Below are 20000 nucleotides of genomic sequence, written 5' to 3'. Positions count from 1 at the left end.
ACAGACACTGGGTCAGATACAGGTAAAGGTACGAACAGAAACACGGAACGGACGCACGCACGCACACGAACACGCACACACATATACACGCACACACGCACACACACACACACACACACACACACACACACACACACACACACACACACACACACACACACACACACACACACACACACACACCACGGCCATCACATTGCAAGCACTTTCACCCCATCGCCGCCATCGGCGCGTGGCCGACCCTGCACCCTGCTCAAGGTTAAGAGAGTAAGGACCTCCATGCCCTGCTGATCGCGATGCCCAACTTCGTTTGATGTCCTACCAAGCGCGGTGCTTTACCTCCTAGCGCGATGCCTGACCTAGCCTGATGCCCTTTCTCGCGTGACGCCCTACCTAGCGCGATGCCCTACCTAGTGCGATGTCCTACCTAGTGCGATGTCTTACCTAGTGCGATGTCTTACCTAGTGTGACGCCCTACCTAGCGTTATGCCCTACCTAGCGCGATGCCCTACTGATGGCCTACTTAGCCTGATACCCTAGCGCGATATCCTACCAAGCGTGATGCCCAGCCGAGCGCCATGCCCTACCTTGCGCGATACTCAACCAAGCGTGATGCCCAACCTAGCGCGATGCTCAACCGAGCGTGATGCCCAACCTAGCGCGATGCTCAACCGAGCGTATTGCCCTACCAAGCGCGATGCCCTACCTAGCGTGATGCCCTACCTAGCGTGATGCCCTACCTACCATGATGCCCTACCGAGCGCGATACCCTAACGCAATGCCCTACCTTGCGCGATATCCTACTTGGCCTGATGCCCTACCTAGCGTGATGCCCTACCTAGCGTGATGCCCTACCTAGCGTGAGGACCTGATGCCTGCCGGTGTCGACGAAGTGGCGCCGGAGGGCCTTGCTGAAGACGTCCACGTAGAGGATGGCTTGCAGGTCCTCGAGCCAGTGCGGGCCCTCCCCCAGCAGCATGCACGGGACGGGCAGTTGCTCGACCTTCTCGTTGGTACTCATGTTGGCAGGGGCGTTGGCAGTGGCGTTGGCAGGGGCACTCTCTCGTTCTGCAAGCGAGGCGGCAGGGTTAGCTTAGGGTCACCGCTTGGTTTGGTGTTATCGAATGGGAGAGGGAGGGAGGGAGGGAGGGAGAGAGAGAGGGGGGGGGGAGGGGGGAAGAGAGGAAGAGAGGGAGGGAGGGAGGGAGGGAGGGAGGGAGGGAGGGAGAGGGGAGAGGGGAGAGGAAGAGGGAAAAGGAGGGAGAGGGAAAAGGAGGGAGAGGGAAAGGGAGGGAGAGAGAGAGGGAAAGGGAGGGAGAGGGAGAGGGAGAGGGAGAGGGAGAGAGAAAGGGAGGGAAAAGGAGGGAAAGGGAAAGGGAGGGAGAGGGGAGAGGGAGAGAGAGGGGAGAGGGAGGGAGAGGGAGAGGGAGAGGGAGAGAGAGAGAGAGAGAGGGAGGGAGAGGGAGAGGGAGAGGGAGAGAGAGAGGGAGAGGGAGAGAGAGAGGGAGAGAGAGGGAGGGAGAGGGAGAGAGAGGGAGGGAGAAAGGGGAGAGGGAGGAGGAGAGGGAGAGAGGATGGGAGAGAGAGGGAGAGAGAGGGAGGGGAGGGAGGGGAGAGGAGGGAGAGAGAGGGGAGGGGAGGGAGAGAGATGAGAGGGCCGAGGCGAGAGAGGGGAGAGAGAGGAGTGAGAGGGAGAGAGAGGAGGGAGAGAGAGAGGAGAGAGAGATGAGAGGAGAGAGAGGGAGAGGGAGAGAGAGAGAGAGAGGAGAGGGAGAGGAGAGAGGAGAGAGAGAGGGAGGGAGAGGAGAGAGAGAGGGAGGGAGAGGGAGAGAGAGGGAGAGGGAGGGAGAGGAGAGAGGGAGGGAGAGAGAGGGGGAGGGTAGGGAGAGGGAGAGAGAGGGGGAGAGAGAGGGGGAGGGGAGAGGGAGGAGGGAGAGAGGGGGAGAGAGGGGGGGAGAGGGGAGGGAGAGAGGGTGAGAGAGGGGGAGGGGAGAGAGAGGGGGAGGGAGAGGGAGAGAGAGGGGGAGGGAGAGGGAGAGAGAGGGAGAGGGACAGGGAGGAGAGAGGGGAGAGAGGGAGAGGGAGAGGGAGAGGGAGAGAGAGGGGGAGAGAGGGGAGAGGAGGGAGAGAGAGGGAGCGGGAGAGGGAGAGGGAGAGGGAGAGAGAGGGAGAGAGAGAGAGAGGGAGAGAGAGAGGGAGAGAGGGGGAGAGGGAGAAGAGGGGAGAGGGAGGGAGAGGGAGAGGGAGAGAGTAGGGGGAGGGAGAGGGAGGGAGAGGGGAGAGGAGAAAGAGGGGGAGGGAGAGGGAGGGAGAGGGGGAGGGAGAGGGGAGAGAGGGAGGGGAGGGAGAGAGGGAGGAGAGGGAGGGGGGAAGATGGAGAGGGCTAGAGAGGGGGGAGGGAGAGAGAGGGGAGGGAGAGGAGGAGAGAGAGGGAGCGGAGAGAGGGGGGAGGGAGAGGGAGGGAGAGGAGAGGAGAGAGAGGGGGAGGGAGAGGGAGAGAGAGGGGAGGGAGAGGGGAGAGAGAGGGGAGGAGAGGGGGAGGGAGAGGGAGAGAGAGGGGGGAGAGAGGGAGAGAGGGGGAGGGAGAGGCGGGAGGGGGAGGAGAGGAGAGAGGGGGGGGGAGAGGGAGAGGAGGGGGAGGGAGAGGGGGAGGGAGAGGGAAGAGAGGGGGAGGAGAGGGAGCAGAGCGGGGGGGAGGGAGAGAGGGAGGAGGGGGAGAGAGAGGGGGGGGAGGGAGAGGGAGAGAGAGGGGGAGAGGGATGAGAGAGAGGGGAGGGAGGGAGAGGGAGAGAGGGGGAGGAGAGGGAGAGAGAGGGGGAGGGGAGAGGGAGAGAGGGGAGGAGAGGAGAGAGGGAGAGAGGGAGGAGGGGAGGGAGAGGGAGAGAGAGGGGGAGGGAGAGGGAGAGAGGGGAGGGAGGGAGAGAGGGGGAGAGGGAGAGAGGGGGGAGGGAGAGGGAGAGGGAGGGGAGGGAGGGAGGGGGAGGAGAGGAGAGGGGAGGGGAGAGGGAGGAGAGAGGGGGAGGGAGAGGGAGAGAGAGGGGGAGGGGAGAGGGAGGAGAGGAGAGGGGAGGGGAGGGGAGAGAGAGAGAGGGGGAGGGAGAGGGAGAGAGAGGGGGAGGGAGAGAGGAGAGGAGGGGAGGGAGAGAGGGGGAGGAGGGGAGGGAGAGGGAGGGAGAGAGGGAGAGGAGGGAGGGAGAGGGGGAGGAGAGGGGAGGGAGGAGAGAGAGGGAGGAGAGGGAGGGGAGAGGAGAGGGAGGGGGAGGAGAGGGAGAGGGAGGAGGGAGAGGGAGAGAGAGGGGGAGGGAGAGGGAGAGAGAGGGGGAGGGAGAGGGAGAGAGGGGGGAGGGAGAGGGAGAGAGAGGGGAAGGGAGAGGGAGAGAGAGGGGAAGGGAGAGGGAGAGAGAGGGGGAGGGAGGGGGAGGGAGAGAGAGGGGGAGGGAGAGGGAGAGAGAGGGGGAGGGAGAGGGAGAGAGAGGGGGAGGGAGAGGGAGAGAGAGGGGGAGGGAGAGGGAGAGAGAGGGGGAGGGAGAGGGAGAGAGAGGGGGAGGGAGAGGGAGAGAGGGGGAGGGAGAGGGAGAGAGAGGGGGAGGGAGAGGGAGAGAGAGGGGGAGGGAGAGGGGGAGGAAGAGGGAGAGAGAGGGGGAGGGAGAGGGAGAGAGAGGGGGGAGGGGAGGGGGAGGGGGGAGGGGAGGGGGGGGGGGGGAGGGAGGGAGGGGGGAGGGAGGGAGGGAGGGAGGGGGGGAGAGAGAGAGAGAGAGAGAGAGAGAGAGAGAGAGAGAGAGAGAGAGAGAGAGAGAGAGAGAGAGAGAGAGAGAGAGAGGGAGAGAGCGAGCACGCAACAAAACCACAGTACAGTCCCTGACAGTGAACTTGCCAGCACCACTGCACACAACAATGTCACTTATATCAGTCTTATCTCAATCACGGCCCCATTGCTTATCTCGAGACGTGTGACAGAACGACCTGAAAGCAATCTAGTCAGTGAAAATGTTGAGAAGAAAATGAGCAATTTAAAATGGCCACAATAACTGCACCTTTGCGCCAAGATAGGCCAACGACCTTTTGCCGAAGCATTCCGTTAGGTATTACAAGGTTCCTTCCACAGGACCCGTTTCGCTTGGCTGTGACAAACAAAAGCTTCACCTTTTGTCCAGCATCATCATTACTCTTATAATTAGCCTTATCATTATATTTATTATTATCATTACCATTGTTATTAATATCATTAATGGAGTTATCAATATTACTTCTATTATGAATAATATTGATGTTGCTCTGTTGTCACTGTTGTTATTATTGTTATTGTTGTTATTATTATTATTATTGTAGAAGTCCTTCGAAATAGTCACTATTCCCTTGCGACCGATGGTTTTCGTGATAGTTCTGATTATTATTTTTATTCTTATTTATTTTGCTATTGTCGTTATCGTTTTTCATTGCAATAATTTCCATAGTTTGTTTTATCATAGCTTTAATTCCCATCTCAGTTTGGATCTCCTAAACAACATTGCTTTATAATAACCGGGACTGGTTAATGTAATTCTACTGAACTGTCGAGATAAAAGATTACATAACAAATTGCAACAGTTGACTAGAGAAGAATTAACCTCTCTCAATACCAGATTCAGAAAGGTAGGAACTGGGGTTATAGCCGCAGGACCTCTGCAAGACAGACTAAGACTGCATGTGTGCATAAACAAACTTCCACTGACATACACGTTAATGACATACTTTTAAAATACAAATTTTAAATTCTAATTGGATTTGAGGTTGTAAAATAATCATATATAAATTTTAATTCAAATTTAAATAATAATTCTCAGACTCCACATTAGCAATATATATCATACAAAAAACGTTTTTTTTTAAATAAGTCCGCGTCGTCGCTCACAACAACCAAGACAATTTTACCATTTCTTCTTTAAGGGAACCTCCATAGAATGTTTCAACCCCAGGGTCCCAAAGTTAATCCGGCTTAGACTCTACTCGATCTTCTTACCAAAGAAGCTGGGTGTCCCGAGATCGCTGCCGGTCCCTCTGCCTCGGCGTTCGGGGAAGGACTGGTCGCTGTAAACAAGTTCGCGTGACGTCACCGCGATCCAGCCTGCCCGCAAAAGTTGCCTATATTTCACTTGTTTGTGTTTTCCATCAAGGTTATAATTAATGTTGGCAATGTGCATGTGGTTAAAGTGACTTTTTGAAATGCGGATTATGATAGAGAAGTGTGTTGGTTTGATTGTCATTCCGTAAGTTAATGGATTTGTGTAGTCATGTAAATTGTGTGGAAGAACGGGCGGAAAGTGTAATCGCTGGAAGCATCATGTCCGCTAACCAAACTTCCCTCGCGGCTTGGCAACAAGAGGTAAATAAATAGGTTAATGCCACATCTACAGAGACGGGAAAAGCCTGTCCTGGAGAGAGAGTTTTAGAAAAGTGGAGAAGGAAAGATGGAACGGTAGAAGAGATAGAGGGAGAGGGGGAGAGGAGAAGGAGACGGACAGACGGAATGACATATTGACAAGCATGCAGAGAGAGAGAGAGAGAGAGAGAGAGAGAGAGAGAGAGAGAGAGAGAGAGAGAGAGAGAGAGAGAGAGAGAGAGAGAGAGAGAGAGAGAGAGAGAGAGAGAGAGAGAGAGAGAGAGAGAGAGAGAGAGATTCTAACTATGAGAGAGTGAGACAGAAACAGAGACTAAGAATGAGAGCGAGAGAGAGAGAGAGAGAGAGAGAGAGAGAGAGGAGAGAGAGAAAGAGACAGTCTAAGAGTGAGAGAGGGAGAGAGAGACTCGAAAGGAAAGGAAAGTGAATATCGAATATTCTGTACTCTCAAGCTATGTTTCTCTTGAAAGATAAAATAATCATGGATGATAATGAAACATGTATGTTGATGGTGTATGCTTGTAGCCTCAAGGACAAGAAACCAGTTTCGAACTTTTAATAAGCATCGTACTTTTGCCGTGCGCTTCCATCTTGTATATATGTATGGAGAAAAAAAAAAAACACTCATGTGTTCTTAAAAGAGGATTTCACCTTTTATTCCATCTCATGCCATGAGATGATTCTGACACAAGCTGTATTGTCGTCTATTTAAAATTGCTTATGTGGAAGAGCTGCTCGTTAATTATAGGTTTGTTGACTGAATCGCCATTGATGGATATTTACGATTGATGTTGCATTTAAGTATTTAAATTTGCAATATGCTTGAGAGAGGGGGGGGGGAGAAAAGTGTATGGAGGGAGAAAGGAAGTTAGGAAAGGAAAGAGAGAGGGTGGGAGGAAGGGATGGACAGAGGGACGGAGAGAGAGAGAGAGAGAGAGAGAGAGAGAGAGAGAGAGAGAGAGAGAGAGAGAGAGAGAGAGAGAGAGAGAGAGAGAGAGAGAGAGAGAGAGAGAGAGAACAGATAAAGATAAGGAGAAGGATATGCGAAGAATGATCTGCATATTATTAAGAAAATATCATTATACAAACGCACCGGCTTCAGACTAAGCTTCAAGGCATCTGACAGCTGACCTTGCAAGTCACCAGAGGATGATCTCCGTCCACACACATTTCTTGATTTTGTTTAGTTTCTGATATCAGTGTTCATTATTTGCGCATGCTATATGATTTAATATTGACTTAATTATTGTTTTTTTTTTTTTTTTTTTTTTTTTTGTTTCCTTTACATACATTAACTGTTTCTCTCCCTTACGACAGTTTTTTCCTATTCTGTTAGCTATCATCCAAACACACAAATCCACACTGTAAATGTTACTCCTATTGGCTCGCTTGTTCGGACCGCTCACGAGGATAGACAGACCGACCTGGGAACTAAGTCCCGCCTTAGTCTCCTTCGCAAAGCTCACTGAACTGGAATGAACTGGAGAGCGTGTGTGTGCGTGTGTGTGTGTACAGGGGCGTAGTTACGGCACAACAGGAAAAATGCCGAGGTCTATAGCAGTCAACAAAACGTATGTAGCTTAATATTGCTGTAATTTCGAGCCCAGTATATTGATATCTTGGCCTGATAGTTGTTGTTGGGTTCAGAGGGAAAGTTACATCAACGTGGTAGAGTCTGATTTGACATAAAAATATATGTTGTCGGAAAAAGGTTCTATATAATTATAGCGATGGAAACCAGATGATTTCAACGAATAGAAAAGAGATGATGGAAAATGTCTTAAATATATAAACAATCCCTCTTTTAACCAAAAATAAAACATCAGTTTAGACAAAGATCGAGATTTTCCAAAGCTAACATATGGAAACTTAAACCAGCTCTATCAGACACATCCGCCATGCCTGTGAAAGACACAAAACGAGTTGAGATTGTTCTACGGGACGTTTGTATACGACAGGTGGTGCCCAAAGTCTCCAAAATTCTGATAATAAGACTAAAAAATACAAAAGTCTTTTACAGGAAGAGAAACAGACCGCCAACTGTGAAGGTCTGGCCGAGGAGTGGCGACTCTGAGACACCACGGCCTGTATTCGTGTCTCTGGTCTTTCCCGCTGCAGTCCATCGTACGAGAATGGAGAGGGGCCTGCTATACAGTATGCCCTTTGTATCATCCAAAGAACGAGTCCCCTTGCTCAGCTCATCTCCACGAAATATCTACCTGGTTTGTGACGAATGGGTTAATATGTAATGTTCTAAACAAATAAATGTGCTAGACACCAAAGGTCTAAAAGTATTGTGCTGAGAGTGGTTTAAAAGAGTTCTTTATCAGAACAAGATGTTTTCGATTTCAACAGTCATATGGCATTATCAGATTATATGGTAGTGAAAAGGGTAGAGAGAAAGGGAGTAAATGGGGTAGAAAAGGACTGATAGAAGGGGGAAGGGTTGAGGACAAAGGGCGATTAGATCAGATGGAGAGTATTTATGCGTCTGAAGAAGGGAGGAAGAACAGGTTGTCAGTGGAAAAAATGGGGGATTCCCTGAGGATGTTCGACAGGTTGGGGGGGAAGAGAGAACAAGTAAGGTATGGGTTTCAGTGAGGGCAGGATAGTAGAATATATAGGACTCAAAGAGGAACATTGCATGTGGAACATAGGGATGGGTTGGAGCGTGACATTAGGTAGGAATGCTTTAGGCGGGTGTGACCTATTAGTAAACAGGCCAAGGCAGTTTCCCACAGTCTGTTCTGATGGTATGAAGCCGACGCAAAGAGAGATGGAAGGTTTTATGGTTTGCAATTTATTGGTGGTCAAACTTGACCAGAAGGATTGCCAACGGTTATAGAGAAAAGTTTTAAAGTAGCGGTTGTAGTCAGTGGCTGGAATGCATGAAAAGCGCGGTTGGTTGGTTATGGACAAGGCGGCAGATCGTGCCAAGGCATCTGTTTTTACACTGCAGGGTATCCTGACATGGCTGGGTATCCAGCAAAACTTCACTGTTTTCGGTCATGTAGACGGATAAAACAACTATAGGGTTGATAGGCTGTATGGATTGTATGGGTGATATTGAGTTCGTGAGTCAGTGAAGATGGTGAAGGATGAAGGAGAGATGGAAGACATGCGTTGTAAAGCGAAAGGGATAGCATACAGTTCTTACGTAAGGAGGCTCGATTCAGGAGGAAGGGGGAAGTTGTATGTGTGAGAAGGAAAGACTATGGCGAAACCATTACCCGAGGTGAATTTGGAGTCGTTTGTATAGACATGTGCAAGAATATGTTTGAGAAGGATAAGAGGTGGGATGTTTTGGGTAGATCAGGGGAAATAGAAGAGCAATGACAGGATATTAGCCAGGGAGGGAAAGATTGGGAAGGGATCGGAGATGATGGATGGGTGAATGGGAAAGCAGAGCATCCATACGAACAGGTAAAGGGGCAGGTAAACGTGGAAAGGAGAAGCAAGTATGAAGAAGAGACTGAGGGACAGTTAGCTTGGAGAGAGAAAATTGATGAAAACGAGAAAGTCGAGAAAGGGGTGACAGGCCTGATTCAGTATATAAGCTCTCAACTGGAGAGGACCGACGGACGCCTAGGGCTAAACAAAGACATATTGGATTGTGTCAAGGTGAGTGATAAGGGAGGCAGAGGCAAAGGAGTATATGTGACAGCCATAATCAAGGATGGGGAGATTAGGGTAGTGTGGAGATGAAGGAGTGTTTTGCAGTCTGAACCCCAGGTTATGTATGAAAATCTGTAAGAGTCGAAGGCGACAGCAGGCTTTTTCTTTTACAGAAAGAATATAATGTCAAAAATGACACCAAGGAATTTGCTTGAAGGACAGAACTGAAAGAAAGCATCATATGGAAAGAGTGGAGGCCTGTACGTGAACAAGAAAAGAGGATGGAAAAGGTTTTTAGAAAATCGAAACCCGTGATTGGTAGCCCAAGAAGAGACTGAAGTTATTGCAACCTGGAGGAGCTGATGCAGAGCAGGTATGGAAGGACCAGAGGCAAAGACGGCTAAATCATCTCCGTATAGTGATGACCAGATTCCTGGTGGAAGAGCTGAAACCAATCCTTTTACAGCAATGAGAAATAGTGTGGTGCTGAGTACACTGCCTTGTGAGACACCTTCGACTTGAGGGAAAGAAGAGAAAGTAGAAGAGGCAAATCTGACACGGAAGGTGCAATCAGGATGAAAGGACTTTATGAAAACACCCATGTTTCTGCATGTGCCACGGGAAGATAGTTGTTGAAGGATATGGTCGCGCCATGTGGTATTATATTACTTTTCTAGATGCTGAATTACAGAGTGCAAATGCTGATGTCATTTGTGTTCCGAGGTAGACTAGGAGATTACCTGTGTTTCGGCCGCAACGAAATCCAAAGTGATTAGGAGAGATAAAGTTTGTTTGGTTTTAGTTAAGGTAGTACAAGGGCTTCTCGCCATTGGGGAGGACAATTTCTAGTCGTCCATATGTTATTGAAAATTGAAAGAAGGAAAGACAAGGACTTAGGTGAAAGGTGTTGTAATGAATGGTAATGTATGCCGTCTGGGCCTTCGTGGGTAATGCAGCATGACTATAATGTATAATAGATATCAGAAGAAAATGTGCATTATAAGATTCTGCAGAGGACAGGAAGAAGATGGGAGTGTGCTCTTTGTCTGATTTTATTGAAGAGAAGAAAGGAGAAGGGTGAGAGCCGCTACTGACCTGGCTAAAATTGGCACCAAGTTCAGTAGCTACTTGAAGAGGGTCAGAGATGAGGCTATTATGGGTTTTATGAGGAAACATAATTTCGCCAGCTGTTTGTGAAGCACTTAAGTACATTTAGGTTCCACCATGGAACATATTTACAAGGTTGGGAAGTTCGGGGAATGGCTGCATAGGCTGCATTTACCTATTGGCTGTGAAGTATAGAAGCATGTCTAAAATGGAAGAGAATGATGAAGGGGGAAGATCAAAGGTAGAGAGAGCAGTAAAGGTATGCCAATCAACCCTGTCAAAGCACCAGCGAGGGAGGTTGGAAAGTAGAAGAAAGGAGAATAGGGAAGTGATCACTATAATGAAGGTGTATAGAACTGACCAGTGGAGGACCAGACGAAAATCAAGGCATGTAAAGGATTGGGTATTCATGTCAAAGTGAACGGAATGGTTTGAAAGGTGAAGTAAATTATGGAGAGAAAGAATGAATGGGTGTTGCAGAAGTAGCAGGAGAGCCCAGGGAAAGAGGGAGGGGATCAGGGGGAGGTTTAGTGTCAGGAGATTCATCAGGAGACGAAGGGTCCAGAGGGGGACATTGTTGTGACAAAAGGAATTCACGTGAGTATCCAGGAGGGAGAGGGAGGGATATTAGGAAAGAAGGTGGGGTTGGTGTAGGGGAGGAGGAGAAGGTGGGGTGTGTTGGGAGGGAGTGGGGGGAGAAGGATAGGGGGAGTATGAAGAGGAGGATGGATGTTGGCAGTCACTTTGAATGCAGATGGAATGGGATAGATTAATTGGAGGATAGTTGAGAGAGAGGAGCATTTCCTTGGGTCATGCTCTGGAAGTTTCAAGGTGAGGAAAAGAAGGATTTATTATGGGGAGGTGAAGAGTCTATAGGCATATGAGGAGTAGAAGATATAGGTGTAGGGATTGATGTGGTAGGCGAATATGGGGTGGAACGTTTAGCTTGTCTAGTGCGATAGGTGAGGCGAGGAGGAACAGACATAGGGGGAGTTGTGGATATTGGAGTATCTGGATTTAGAATGGAAAAGGAATTTGACTAGGAAATAGGGGAATTAGAGGTGGAAAGGTGGGGAGTAGGAATGAGAGGTACAGTGCAAGATGTAGGGTATTGGGTAGAGGGGGGAGGAATGGAGCGATGGATAGTACTGGAGTAGAAAGTGATAGGAAACCTCATCGACGTGTAAGAGTGAGGCTAAGTTTCAAGCTGAGAACTGCCACCTCAGACTCAAACTTGTAGGCAGGGCAGTTCCTATAAAATACATTATGGGAGCCACATAATTGGCACATGCACATGGTTGTGCAGGGCAATTCGAACGGTCATGATCAGGCTGGGCACATATGAGTAGAGGGCAGCGAGCTGTGGAGCGACAGTGTTTTGCAGGGTGGCCAAAACGCGAACATTTCTGGCATTGACGAGATGGAGGTCGATACGGTCTGACATGGCAAGATTCTCCGCCGACATAGGCCTTATGAGGAAAGTTATGTCTACGGAAGGTAATCTTGGCAATACTGATGTGGGACTTACGGCGGCCTCTAGGGGGGATAATGTAGCACTGTGCTGATGCTGCATCATAGTCAGTGAGGCATGCAAGTGGGTCATCTTCACAGTCTGACCAATCCTTGTCGTAGACAGGACAATCAGCTGGGCACATTGAAACAGATCCTGTACAAGTTTAAAGAGAGGAGTGGGGTTGGACAGAGATAGGTTTACCAGTGAGATCAACCACAGTAGGTATTGCATAGACTTGGGACTAACTGGGATGTAACTGTGACAAGGCGTGAACGATCGGAACGGCTGCAGAAAGAAACTTTGCCTACTTGTTTTTGGAGGAATTGTTGAAAGAGGAAGGCATTGTCAGAATAAGGGGCTGTAGCGGAAATTACAAAAAAAAAAAAAAAAATTGGTCCCACTTGGCTGGGCTAAACAAAGTGCTCAGAAGGTTTGAAGAGATGGGAATTGCATAGGGGCAAGGACAGGAGGTAGAGGAGGAGTGCAATGGGGTTGAAGAGTTGTAATAAGAGATGAGGTTGTAGGAAATGTAGACGATTGGGCAAGAGACAGGTTTAAGAATATTGGGTTGTGGAAAGCGCGTCTTTTGGAGGTAGATGATTCGGGATGGTTTGAACTGACGGGAAATGTCGACGAGGGGGGTGAATTAGCAGTGGTTGTAGCCGTGATGGAAGGAGAGTCAGGGGTCAGTAAACCAGAGGAATTAGATTCAGGGAGGCTAGTTTATAAAGGGGCAAGCCACAATGCCCCTAAGAAGGGTACAAAACCTGTATTACTGGCCATAGTAAGCCTGAAATATGGGGCAACATAAAATGTTCATCCCTCTGCGTCCCCATGAGGGGCAAGGGAATACCGTGCCCATGGGTCCCTGGAGCCGTACCTGATTGACACATGGTCAGCCTTTCAAAATTACTTAAGCCTCATTCCCCGTCTCCAACCCCACCCCCACCCCCACCCCATGACAATAATGAGTAAGGGGGTGACGAATGGTTAATCGGATAAATAAGATAGATGGGTATAATAGAGACAAATAGGAAAACAGCATATCTGCATATCCCACAGTGAAATAAAGGCCTTACTTTTCCCTTTTCTTTCCTTTCGTTTTGGGATTTTTAGTTATCAGTAGAGCTACAGCAGATTAAATTCCTTTATCATACAAGAGTTCAAGTGATTAAATAATAAAAATCCATATAGTAGGCCTATGCATTTCTCTCCTTCGGTTCCATACCAATATGCCTGTCTTCTCCCTTTACACTTTTCCCATCGCCTAAACATGGTGTCTGGTAGAGTCTGACGTGAGCGATAGCAGTGGCTGGTTCCTCAATGGGGCGTTTAGAACAATATTATCTTTATCACCACTAGATAAAACTATTTTTTTTTTCTCCCTGACTCACTCACTCTCTCTCTCTCTCTCTCTCTCTCTCTCTCTCTCTCTCTCTCTCTCTCTCTCTCTCTCTCTCTCTCTCTCTTTCTCTCTGTGTGTGTGTGTGTGTGTGTGTGTGTGTGTGTGTGTGTGTGTGTGTGTGTGTGTGTGTGTGTGTGTGTGTGTGAGAGAGAGAGAGAGAGAGAGAGAGAGAGAGAGAGAGAGAGAGAGAGAGAGAGAGAGAGAGAGAGAGAAGAGAGAGAGAGAAGAGAGAAGAGAGAAGAGAGAAGAGAGAAGAGAGAGAGAGAGAGAGAGAGAGAGAGAGAGAGAGAGAGAGAGAGAGAGAGAGAGAGAGAGAGAGAGAGAGAGAGAGAGAGAGAGAGAGAGAGAGAGAAGAGAGAGAAGAAAGAGGAGAGAGATAGAGAGACAGAGACAGAGAGAGAGAATATCCCGTTTCTATCTCTGCTTAGGTCTCTGTCTGTTTCTTTCGTTCGCTTGCTCTCGCTCTCCCTCTCTTTATTGTCTATCTAAATGTCTCTCTCTCTTTCTCTCTTCTCTTTGCTTTAGTGTGAACATCAACTTTTTTCTTTCTTTTTTGGCTCGCTCTCACACAAACAAATGAATACATTTTATTCTCTTCCACACGAACATGCCTGACAGAAGCACACAGAGATAGGCATCGTGCATCATTATTTTTGCACCGAATGAATCAGTTTCTATTAGATATTTTAAAACGAATCACCAACTTGCAAACATCAAATACAAAATTTCTCAATATGTACAAGACAACTTCAGCAAATGAGTATTCAAGCTTACATCTCCAAGTTAGTAATCGGGCGATATCACGTCTTATCGTGGCATCGCCGAGAATGGAAGTAGTTGGCAACTGCTTCCCCCTTGTGTTGTGGACGAGAACTCGACTCAAACCATCTCTTTAGTGTTCTCTGATTCTACGATAGTTAAGGTGAATGTGACATTGTATAACGTGTGTATAATCTGTAATTCTAGATGAGGGAATGGCAATTTGTCATGATGTGATTTCTTTAATTGTCGTTAACTGGTATCTTTGATATTTTTGTGCTGGGATGTATTATAATATATACATGCCATGTATGTAATGCCATGTATTTTTTGTGTAATAATTGTGTTTAAACATGCCGTTGGCTCCACAAGTGCTTAGTCACTAAGTAGGTCATTATTAGTTCTACCTGTCTCACCTGTTAATCTTTTTCCTTGATTTTTGGAGGGAAAATATTATTCTCATTTCTATTTAAATAGCTTTATAATTATAGCTAAACATGGCAATATGAAACTAGTGACTCACACATGTACATATAAGATTAACTGACAGGGCAAGAGAGTGTATGAGGGGAATATACTAAGGTTCTTAGTATCACTGCCAAAGTTATGTAACATCAGATGTTCAGTATGTTTAAACTTTTTTTTTTTTTTTTTTTTTTTTTTTTTTTTTTTTTTTTTTTTTTGTATGTGGGGGGTTATTATTAACCATAACCTTTCCTTTGTTTCTACTGAAATGTTAGTATGATACCGAGTGCACAAAATATGCAGTTTTGTTTTTAACGCTGAGGCAAGAGACGAAGCAGTCAATAAATGTTTAGATCATAATTTGTACTAGAATATTGTGTTATTCGTTCATTATTTGATTTAGTTTTCTTCATTTATTACCATTTATTATAGTTTTCATGTATGTCATCTACACTTTAATCATCATCATATTTTTGCTTTAGTAACACCTTATTCTTGTTGTTAGGAGATGCATCTGTGCTACTTTACTCATCTTAAATAATTTTAGAGACATAATAAAGTCGCATCATTATTGTATTGGATTAAAAATCTCCTTTAAAACCAAGAGTGAGTGCCATTTACGGTGCCGGTGCCTACGCCCAAGGCAAACCCTACAGTGGGACCCCTCCCCCGCCCGCCTAATGAATTTTGATAAGATGATAGCATAACACGGCCTTTAGTACGCTATAGGCTGTTACTCTTATAGTTTACTCCGACTACTCTAGATGATGACCAAGCCTGCGATTTTATCACAGTTATCCCATCTGTTCAGCGACCTCGGCGATTGTCATGCCCAAGGTCTATTTAAGTACTTGTAAAGCCCTTGGTCAAGCCTATCTTGCGAGTAGCGCCTTCTCCAAGGTCAAATAAATTACTTTAATAGATAGACCTTTGGCCTACACACAAATCACGACGCAGCATGATTTCATGATTTCACTGAATGAGAAATGCAATCGCAATTATTTTTAGTACTGATGTACTGCATATGTGCTGACACTTTCGTGTCATTCCAGGTACCTGTGGAAGACGAAGAGAATGTCGGGCGTAGAGATCAAGCAGGTGGCTCCTTCCGTGGGGCTGGGCGAGGGTCCCTATTGGTCGCAGGAGGACAAGGCGCTCCTCTTCGTGGACATCGTCGGCGGCGACGTCCACAGGGTGTTCCTCGAGACGGGGAGGCATCAGGTTCTCCACGTCGGTAGGTGTTTGGGAGTGGGACTCGATATGAGTCTCCGAACATCCGACAGATGCTTAGACCTGACACGGCATTTTTTTTTTTTTTTTTTCAGCAATCGAAGAAAAAATAAAGAACTTTGTTTATTTTTCAACCTTAACTCCAAACACTTCCCCAAACGGAAGCCACGTAACGCATACTCCTCTTCGAACAGAGGCAGATGAGTCGGGCCCCAGCGTGTCCCTGGTGATCCCCGTGGAGGGCGACCGCGACCTGTTCCTGGTGGGTCTGGGCCGCTCCCTGGCCGTCGTCAGGTGGGCGGTCTCAGACCCGGACCGACACACAGTGAAGGCGAAGGCCGTCCTGCACACCGTCGACCACCAGAGCCCTACAAACCGTTTAAACGACGGCAAGTGCGACCCTCAAGGGCGCCTCTGGGCAGGTACGGACTCGGAACGAATGGGAAAGAATTCTGATCTTAATTGCCCTGATTCGGATGTTTTGTTAGCGCCAATTTGCCCAGGAAAATGTGAAAGAAGCTTCCTAAGCATAAGTATTTATGCATAAAAAAACATGAACACACACACACACTACATATATGTGTGTGTGCGTGCGTGCGTGCGTGCGTGCGCGCGCGCGTGCATACACGCAATGTATTCATCTTTAATTATTACGAGTTATACCTTTTTTTTCAATCACAGAAACTTCCCATGCCCTTTTCCAGGCACGATGGGCTTCGAGTCGACCCCCGGCGAACCTCGGCTTCACCAGGGCTCGCTTTTCCGCCTCGGCCACGACCTCCAGCTCTCCCACATGGTCGGCAAGGTGAGGGCTGCAACTCATTATTTTTATAAATGAATGTGTTGTTCTTGTATGTAACCCCATATATATGTGTGTGTGTGTGTACTGTATATATGTATATATATACACATATGTATGTATATATATATGTATTTAAACGCATATGCATGTCTTATAAATGTGTGTGTGAGTATATGAAGCATAATTATCTAGAGTATTTCTATTTCAGTTTGTTCATAATTGATGCATAATAAAATCACGTCCATAGCAAACCAAAACAAAACTTGCACCTGACCAATGATAACATTTCTAAACTTTCACACATTTCTCTGAGGAATTTAGTGATCACTAGTCCCGCCATGTTCGCAGATCTCCATAGCCAACGGCCTGGCCTGGAGTCACGACAAGAAAACATTTTACTACATTGATTCCTGTACATTCTGCGTCGAAGCCTTTGACTATGATGACAACACTGGCAGCATTTGTGCGTATGAACAGGGGTCATCGGGACAAATGTAGAATTCTTCTTTCTATTTCTCATTCATTTTTTTCTGATAATTTTTAATGTCTTAGTTCCCGTCTAGAATTCCATTTTCTGTGTCTTGTCCTTATTCCCATTTTCTACCACTCCTCGTTTCTGTTCATATTTTGAGGCCATGACTGTCTTATTCTTGATGTCTATTCTTATTCATAGTATTCATTTTTTTCGTTTTATTCCTCCTTCTTTCAGTTGTCAATGTTCTTTTGCAAAGCTTAGAGAGTTAGTTTGTTTCAAGGACCGTTGATGATGAAGACTTCGTTGGGTGGGGGGGGGAGAGAAATCCATAAATATGTCGATTCCCTTTTACAAAGCTGTTGTTTAGTAGCATATGCTTACCAACGGGAGATAATAAACCTTAACAAGTTTACTAAATGCTAATTCTGTCAACCATTTCTTCTATGCAGATAAGTGATTTTGCAAATTGCAACTTAGAATATTTTTCTATATCCTACACACTATTCATCAACCGGGGTCTTGATTCCATTACTGTTAATATTTTTTTTTAGATGAATGTTGAAGTGTTACTTTATAGTGACAAACTAGCGGATATCTCAAGAAGTGTGAGTTGAATAATTTTCATATATATATATAAGCTACATGGGGCCTCTGACGTGCTAGAAAATATATAGGGAAATAATGCATTAAAAAGCTCAAACGAATTACTAATGGTTGTAATAATAGTGATAATGACATATGTTTAGTCTAAACTTTGGTAGTGGTTATATTAACAGCAGTGGATTTTAGTCTGCATTATATCAGTAATGAAGGATTTTTGCCTAAATCCTTTTTGTATTGTAAAATTTGATTCTATTGATAATAAGTTCTCCAATTGTATTAGTGCTCTAAGAATTAGGCTCAGATGAATGGCAATAATTATTATGTATACCATTCTAAAATACAACCAACAACAATTCTTCATATAAAGCTGCATGGCCATCGGTTTCCCTGCCAATAAATCCTTCTTTTAGCCAACCGTCGGACTGTCATCGGGTACAAGGCGGCAGGACTGCAGAAGGACATCCCAGACGGAATGTGCATCGACGAGGCGGGCCATCTGTGGGTTGCGAACTTCTACGGCAAAAAGGTAAAGCAGATGGTGATGATGGTGTCGAGGTGCTGGTGATGTGATGCTCATGGAAGTAATGGTGATGGTGGTGATGATTAGTATGATGTAATGATTATGGTGATGGAGATGATGATAATGATGGGTATAGAAGTGATTACGGGAATGAACATGAATAATAATTATGATAATAATGATAATTACAGCAATAGTAATGATAAGGTCTCACACAAAATACAAGTATATAAAGACCAACTGTACCGTACAACAGGTATATCTATTTATTTATCAATATGTGTGTTTGTGTGTATATAGACTCGCACACATACCAGTGATTAATGATTTATTCTGGCTTTGGACATAAGATCTATTCGCTTAAATCATCTTTACCTAAAGCGAAATTCTAGCAGAGCCTAAACGTACTGAATTATTTTCTATTCACTTAAATCACCCTTACCAACATTGAAATTTGATGACATTCTTAGCCCATTTCTAAGCCTCGTTCCGCCCCTCCGCCACCCTTCCTCCTGCAGGTGATCTGCGTCGACCCCAACGCCGGCAAGATTCTCCGCACGGTGGAGCTCCCCGCCCAGCTCACCACGTCCGTGTGCTGGGGCGGCCCCGACTACAGCACCCTCTTCGTCACCTCTGCGCAGACCGGCCTGACGGAGGAACAGCTGGCTGCTGAGCCGAGAGAGGGAGGAACTTTCGCCATCACGGGTCTGGGAGTGAGAGGTGTTCCTCCTACCATGTTCAAGGCTGATATGAATCTGCTGAGAGCGAAAATTGCCAAATAATGGGACTGATTTTTAAATACTTGTGTGCAAGTCAGTTTATAAATACTTATGAATACATATATTTGTTTTGTTGGTATATTGAGGTATCTTTGAAATATGTATAAAAACTTGTAAACAGTTGTAAAATAAATGGTTTGTTGAGGACGATAAGAGTTTCATAGACACTAATACTTTTTTTCTCAAACGTTATTCGCAAATGATCTTACAATGAAGAGAGAAGAATCCATTACTGGGAAAATCTTGTGTGAGAGCAGTTCATGTGATTCCTAAGTCGGTACAATGTAGGCCCAAGTCAGGAGATAGGAACAGTCTGTTACTGGCTCAGTGAGAGACTTTTTCTAAACTAACGATAATGAGAAATCAACAGACTATGGCAGTTATGTATAATTCAGCGAGTAGGGCTCCCCATTAATAAAATGAGCGTAAGCTACGTTGAAATTCAATCTTTAGTGAGGTCATCCACCGGAACTACTGCCCGATTCCCAAGTGAAAACTAAGGGCTCCAGCGGCTAATAAAACCAGGATTTATAATGGGATGTTAATCGTATGACATGAGATGCTACATTTATCATATCGCCCGGCCACCGCCCCTCTCAGTCGACTCAGCTGTGAATGAGTACTGATATGCTGACGTCAGCATGTTGGGGTCAAAGTCGGGGCAGAAAGGAATTGGCCATCCTACCGCATCATCTCGCGGCCTAGTAAACGTTTCTCTGCGAACATACCCCCTACGTTCACATTGACACGAGACCAACTTTTTTGATGGTTCCTAATATTTTAGTCTGAATATTGATTTGACAGATGTATAACTCATTGTATCTACTTAGTTTGTGAATATTTGTTCACAAGTTACAAGCAGAAACAATGTATCCAATTTGTTCCTAAGATCAAAGTGAAAAATGGAAGGGGACAGCACATTTTACACGGGGTTATGCAGTACTCGCACTGCTGTAATGGTTTTCCTGAATCGCCCAATACCTATTTGTCCTAGTCCATTAATTAAACAGTTTTCTGAAATTACTGGTGCACCTGTGTTCCTCAGTTCCTTTATGTTCAGCACTCCTTGCGTTTCCCAGTCCGTGTTCCCAGTCCCGACGCTGTTTACAGAGGGACCTCATTCATTGATGTGGTCAGTGTCCATCAAGTTGATAAAATAAAATCAGTAGAATTTGATAATCTTAATTCGAAGTTATTATTGTTACTATATCATGGTGTTTGAAGAAATATTTTTGGAATAAACAACAAATTACACGTGAGAAGATTTTTTATTTAAATATTTTTTTATATGAAAACAAAATCCAAGAAAAACAACTTCTTGTTGGGTCAATCACTCACTTCCCCTTCCTC

The 20000-nt window shown here is 46.1% G+C and overlaps 2 protein-coding genes across 3 annotated transcripts in view; one reads left to right on the top strand and one right to left on the bottom strand.

The window, feature by feature from the left end:
• The window catches only part of LOC125037079 (regucalcin-like), a 10205-nt gene extending 3581 nt beyond the window's left edge, over positions 1-6624 (bottom strand). The window contains exons 1-3 of one of the 2 annotated variants that reach the window (XM_047630064.1): positions 6471-6489; positions 5000-5104; positions 856-1068 (exon numbers count right to left, since the gene is read on the bottom strand). In XM_047630064.1, the coding sequence (XP_047486020.1) occupies positions 856-1021 (166 nt within the window). In that variant the 5' untranslated portion in view covers positions 1022-1068; positions 5000-5104; positions 6471-6489. Of the gene's footprint in view, positions 1-855; positions 1069-4999; positions 5105-6470 lie in introns of both variants that reach the window. The other variant, XM_047630065.1, reaches the window with a different exon arrangement.
• Positions 6625-6904: 280 nt separating this feature from the next.
• LOC125036828 overlaps positions 6905-20000 on the top strand; it is a 24108-nt gene continuing 11012 nt past the window's right edge. Inside the window, exons 1-8 of the mRNA XM_047629695.1 lie at positions 6905-6948; positions 15294-15475; positions 15666-15893; positions 16176-16276; positions 16622-16736; positions 17762-17877; positions 18390-18644; positions 19661-19782. Of these exons, the coding sequence (XP_047485651.1) occupies positions 6920-6948; positions 15294-15475; positions 15666-15893; positions 16176-16276; positions 16622-16736; positions 17762-17877; positions 18390-18644; positions 19661-19782 (1148 nt within the window). The 5' untranslated portion in view covers positions 6905-6919. The remainder of the gene's footprint in view (positions 6949-15293; positions 15476-15665; positions 15894-16175; positions 16277-16621; positions 16737-17761; positions 17878-18389; positions 18645-19660; positions 19783-20000) is intronic.

Source organism: Penaeus chinensis, chromosome 22 (assembly GCF_019202785.1).
Source record: "Penaeus chinensis breed Huanghai No. 1 chromosome 22, ASM1920278v2, whole genome shotgun sequence".
In the NCBI taxonomy this organism is placed as follows: domain Eukaryota; kingdom Metazoa; phylum Arthropoda; class Malacostraca; order Decapoda; family Penaeidae; genus Penaeus; species Penaeus chinensis.
The sequence above is the reverse complement of the archived record's forward strand: the minus strand, read 5'-3'. Positions and strand labels throughout refer to the sequence as shown.